This window comes from Passer montanus, unplaced genomic scaffold, assembly GCF_014805655.1.
Source record: "Passer montanus isolate IOZ18808 unplaced genomic scaffold, ASM1480565v1 scaffold246, whole genome shotgun sequence".
NCBI lineage: Eukaryota > Metazoa > Chordata > Aves > Passeriformes > Passeridae > Passer > Passer montanus.
The window spans coordinates 41,980-46,915 of NW_024367104.1; the positions used below are offsets into that span (position 1 = coordinate 41,980).

The 4,936-nt window shown below is 52.5% G+C and overlaps 1 protein-coding gene across 2 annotated transcripts; it reads left to right on the forward strand.

Moving 5' to 3' along the window:
- The first annotated feature begins 2,422 nt into the window (after positions 1–2,422).
- Positions 2,423–2,796, forward strand: LOC120503107 (feather beta keratin-like). 2 transcript variants are annotated; one of them, XM_039711271.1, is made up of 2 exons: positions 2,423–2,696; positions 2,795–2,796. In XM_039711271.1, coding segments are annotated over exons 1-2 (276 nt in total). The 2 variants fall into 2 exon arrangements, with proteins under 2 accessions (XP_039567205.1, XP_039567204.1); XM_039711270.1 differs by lacking the exon at positions 2,795–2,796 and having other exon boundaries at positions 2,423–2,731.
- The last annotated feature ends 2,140 nt before the right edge of the window (positions 2,797–4,936 follow it).

Below are 4,936 nucleotides of genomic sequence, written 5' to 3' on the forward strand. Positions count from 1 at the left end.
GCAGTTTTGGGGCTGTGGGGAGGTGTGAGGGCTGCTGAGTGTGGTGATGAGCCTGCTGGAAGAGAGGATCCAGGGCTGCAGGATCTGGAGATTCAGGGTCTTGAGGCTCACCTGGTTGTCTTCAGGAGCAAAAGAAGGTGTCAGGAGGAGTGTGTGAGGGAGAGAGGCTCTGGGCTGCCTTTTATGCTGCTCCTGCAGGGGTGGGACAGCCTTGTGCCATGGCCTTGGGGCATTTTTGAGGCAGCAGATCTTGGCTGGCTCAGCCTGGTGAGTCCCGAAGTGGGGAGTGTTCTTCTTCCTGGAGTTCTGCAGTTTCACGTCCTTCCCTTGGGGCAGTGTCCCTCTGACCTTGGCGGCACCTCTTACCTGCCAGAATTAGAGACCAGCGTGTGGTTGTTGATGCCGCATGTCAGAGCACGTAGAAGGTTCAGACAAAGTAGAGGAGAGCTCGGGAGTCATCCGAGGTCATTCCATGGCACAATGAGAACATGTCCCATTTGCATTCTTGTCTCCTGCCTGAAAGAACTCTCTGCTCTCTCAGCTTCTTCCTGCTTTGAGGGCAGTCCAGACCTCAGTTCCCTGAGCCCTGCCATTCAGGTCCATCTCAGGCCACCACGCTGGACATCTGGACTTGCCTGGGTTGTTGAGGATTGTGCAATACTCGCCAGCAAAACCCTGGACAACTTCCAAACTCTCTTTCTGACAATCAGACATTGCCCAGAGAAGTGATCTTACTCCTCCACACTCAGCCCAAGTAAAGATCCAAAACCCCTGAATATCAAATCCCAACATCACTGAAGAACTTCCAGACAAAGGTAATGTCTCCAGTCAGGCTTTGACAGCCAGGGAAATAGCATGGAGAGAGGGAATGGGCTGGAAGGGGCAACACCAGGCACTTGGAAGAGCTGCAAAGCCCTGACCAGCTTGTCTGGCCTGAGAGCAGCCGAGGGTAACCTTCAGAACACACCCAGAGACCACAGCAAGCCAGTGCTGCATGGTGGCCTCAGTAATGACACCTCAGTTCTCCAAAACTTTGGTCACATCTTCATCCTGCACCCACAACACCAAAATTTCATCTCTAAGAGGCACACTTAAAGGCTGCCGCCAAGGTGAGATGGACACGGCCTCAAGAGAAGGATGTGAAATATGAGAAATCCACAAAGAAATGCCCAAGTAATGGCAGAGAAGGAAAGAGGAGGTTGTTGACCACCCATTAGTAATTAATGGTTATTTGCTAAGAGGAATAGAATTCTAAGACTCAGAGGATATAAATTGTGAAACCTTACAGCTTGAATGCGGAATAATTGACGTCACAGACCAGCCTGGGAACAAAGGGATGGGCCCCATTTGTTGTTTATTTTTAGATTTCTGACAGGGGACAAGAAATGCATATAAAAAGACAGATTTGGTTGTTTAAATTTAGGAAATCCAAAAGGACCATAACATTGTAGCAAATACAGCCTGAACAGCCTCGCATTTCCCAGATCATCTCCCCTGACCCCACTCAAGACACTAGGCCAGGAGCTCTCTTTCATCCATCAGGAAACACTCCCAGGCACTGAAATCTTCCACAATTTTGCATAGTGAGCTGCCCAGAACATCAGCAGCTCCCTCAGAAGTCCTGGGTGCAACACAATGACTCATGGAAGGCCCGGAGTTCTCTTTCCTGCATCAGGAAACACTCCCAGGCACTGGAATCTTCCACGATTTTTCACAGTGAGCTGCCCAGAACATCAGCAGCTCCCTCAGAAGTCCTGGGTGCAACACAATGACTCATGGACATCCAGTGGCACAGAAGAGAATCCAGGTCTTCACAAGGCACCAACAAACCACAGCAGATGAATACCACAAACTGACCACACTGATGACATTGTAAATCTCCACGCCTCTGGTTGTTTATTCAGCCCTCGTTGACAAACAAGGAATAATCACATTTTCCCAAATACCAACTCCTGACAGAAAGCTGCCTCCAAGGTCAGGTGGACGTGGCCTCAAGAGCAGGACATGAAATTGCAGAATTGCATGAAGAAAAACACTCCCCACCTCATGACTCACCAGGCTGAGGCAGCCAAGAGCTGCTGTCACAAATTGCCCCAAGGCCATGGGACAAGGCTGTCCCGCCCATCCAGAACCAGCATAAAAGCCAGCCCAGAGCCTCTCTCCCTCATACACTTCTCCTGACTCCTTCTGCTCCTACTCCGGCCAAGAACCAGGTGAGTCTCAAGACCCTGAACCTCCTGCCCCTACACCCCCGACCCCTCTCTTCCAGCATACTCAGCCCCAGCCTCAGAAGCCATCACACCTCCCCACAGCTCCACAACAACCTCCACAATCCCTCTCTCTCCTGCGTCACTGCCTCTCGCACCCACACACTCATGTCTTACCTCATCCCCTTTCTTCCAGGACCCTCCACACCACAGCCATGGCCTGCAACAACATCTGCCGACCCTGCGGACCCACCCCGCTGGCCAACAGCTGCAACGAGCCCTGTGCCCTGCAATGCCAGGATTCCCGTGTTGTTATCCAGCCTTCTCCTGTGCTGGTCACCCTGCCAGGACCCATCATGACCTCCTTCCCCCAGAGCACCGCCGTTGGATCCACCTCCTCCGCTGCCGTGGGCGCTGAGCTCAGTGCCCAGGGACAGCCCATCTCTGGTGGATTTGGTGGCTTTGGCTATGGCCTGGCAGGCCTGGGCTGCTATGGCAGAAGGGGCTATGGCTCCATCTGCTAAGGGCCATCAGCACCATCTATGATGCCAACCATCCACTCCCTGGAACTCATCTCAGGCATTGAGGACACATCTCTGGGACAAGATTCTCAAATGCACTCAGCACTTCCAGCTCCTGATCTCACGGCACCAAGCAAGGCGGTAGTCACAGGGCCAGCCTGGTCTGCCTGCAAACATGGCCCATCTGCCTCCTGCTCTTCTCCCGCTTCCTGCTCTGCATGGACCCTTTGGCTCTGTCCAGCTCCCCTTGAGCAAACCCCTTCTCCCAAGCGAGAGACCCTTGGGCACCTCTGCTGGGCTGCTCCAGGCGAAGGTCAGGAAGGCCTCGATGCTCTGGCCAAACCTTGCCAAAGGACCTTGGCTGATGCTGGCCCTACTTACACATCAGACCAGCTCCCTTCCACTGGCTGCTCCTGAATTTTCACTCTTCTACCTCAATAAAGATTTCTTGCATCAATACCTCCAATGACTCCTTCTTTCTTCTCCCAAGCTTCTTCCACTCTCACTCAGCACTAAGCCAAGCTTGTAGAAGCCACAGGGGTGGGTGAAAAAGTGCACAAGATCACTCTTAGCTATTATTTCTGCAGTTCCATGACGCACTGCCACATATTGCATTTCCAGTGCATTATCACATGAACCCTTCAGCTAATGGAACACAAACCTGGACACACAAATGCAGGTCAATCCCTGCCTCTGGCACAAGCCCCTCATGGGTGGTGTGTGCCATTTTTCTGGACACCAGCTGCTCCTGCCTGTCATTGTCTTCCAGGGCGATCTCCAGCCCGGCCTGAGCAGGTCAATGTGTTCCTTGTTTCCTGCTCCCAGAGTTGAAAACACATCTCCAGTCTCTCCCGAGGGGAGCACAGGAGCAGAATCCCCCCCTCACCTGCTGCCCACACTCTGGGGATGACCCCAGGACACTGCCGGGGTTCTGTTTGGTGCATTCACATGGCAGGGCAGTCCAACACTTCATCCAGCAGCACCCCAAGTGCTCCTCCTTGGGCTCAATCCCCTCATCACCCAGCCTTTGTCCAGCATGTTTTGGATTGCTCCAGTCCAGTGTCAGCAGATTCTGCCCCTGTTCTGCTCTGATGATAATGGAGAACTCTGATAATCTCTGGGTTACTGGGAACAAGGAACAAGGTAGACAAGCCTCTTATGAAGGTGAAGGATATCCAGAGCGCGGCCTGAAGGATGCTCTGTGGCTGAAGGTTTGGGACAGCCTTTGCCCGTGACACTGGGGCATTTTTTCAGGCTAGCTGCTCTTGCCTGGCACAGCCTGGAGAATCAGAAAGTTGGAAGTGATTTTCTTCCCACAGCTCTGCATCACAAGTTTGGGAACACTTTGCTTCCCTCATCTCTGCAATTCCATATCCCGCTCTCAAAATTATGCCCATCTGAGCATGGCAGCAGCTTTGATGAGTTGGCATTCATCCCAACATGGGTGGATGAGGGAAGAGGTGCCAGTATCCTGCACCTTGACTTGTGCACGTCCTTTGCTCCTGCGCCAGACAACATCCCTGTCTCTAAGCTGGAGTGATGTGGATGTTGGTTGGACCATTTGGTAGATAAGGAATGGACAGGATGGTCTCACTCCAAGAGTTTTGGTCAATGGCTCCACATCCCTCTGTGGAGAATGGGGATGAGTGGAGACCCACAGAGACTCGTGTTTGGATTGTTATAATTTGGCATCATTGTCAGAAATCAGGGTACTGGGATTTAATGGGATGATCAGCAAAAGCAGGGACCACTCCAAGCTGAGTGGTGGGGTTGGTTGTCTGGAGGGAAGGGATGGCATTCAGAGGGGCTGGAACTGGTTTGTGCAGAGGGATATTGTCAGTTTCCTGAAGCTGAACAAGGCCAAGTGCAAAGTCCTGCATGTGGTTTGGAGCAATGCCAAACATGGCTGTGGACTGGATGATGAGTGGATGGAGAGCAGCCCAGAGGAGAAAGCCTTGGGGTGTTAGTGGGCGAAGAACTGGACACACCCCACCATGTGAATGAGCTGACCAGAAACTCCCCATGTCCTTGGCTCAGGTCCACAGCATGGGCAGAATGTGATGGGGGGGATTCTGCCCCTCTACTCTGGCTGGGGTAGACTGGAGTTGTGTGTTAAATTCTGGCATGTGAAAATAAGGGAGACATGCAGCAGCTTGAGCAGATCTGTAAATGGGCCTGGAAGATGATGAGGGTCTGGAGCAACTGATG

Coding starts and splice junctions, on each gene's coding strand:
- LOC120503107 (XM_039711270.1), top strand. CDS start 2,423: ATGGCCTGCAACAACATCTGCCGACCCTGCGGACCCACCCCGCTGGCC.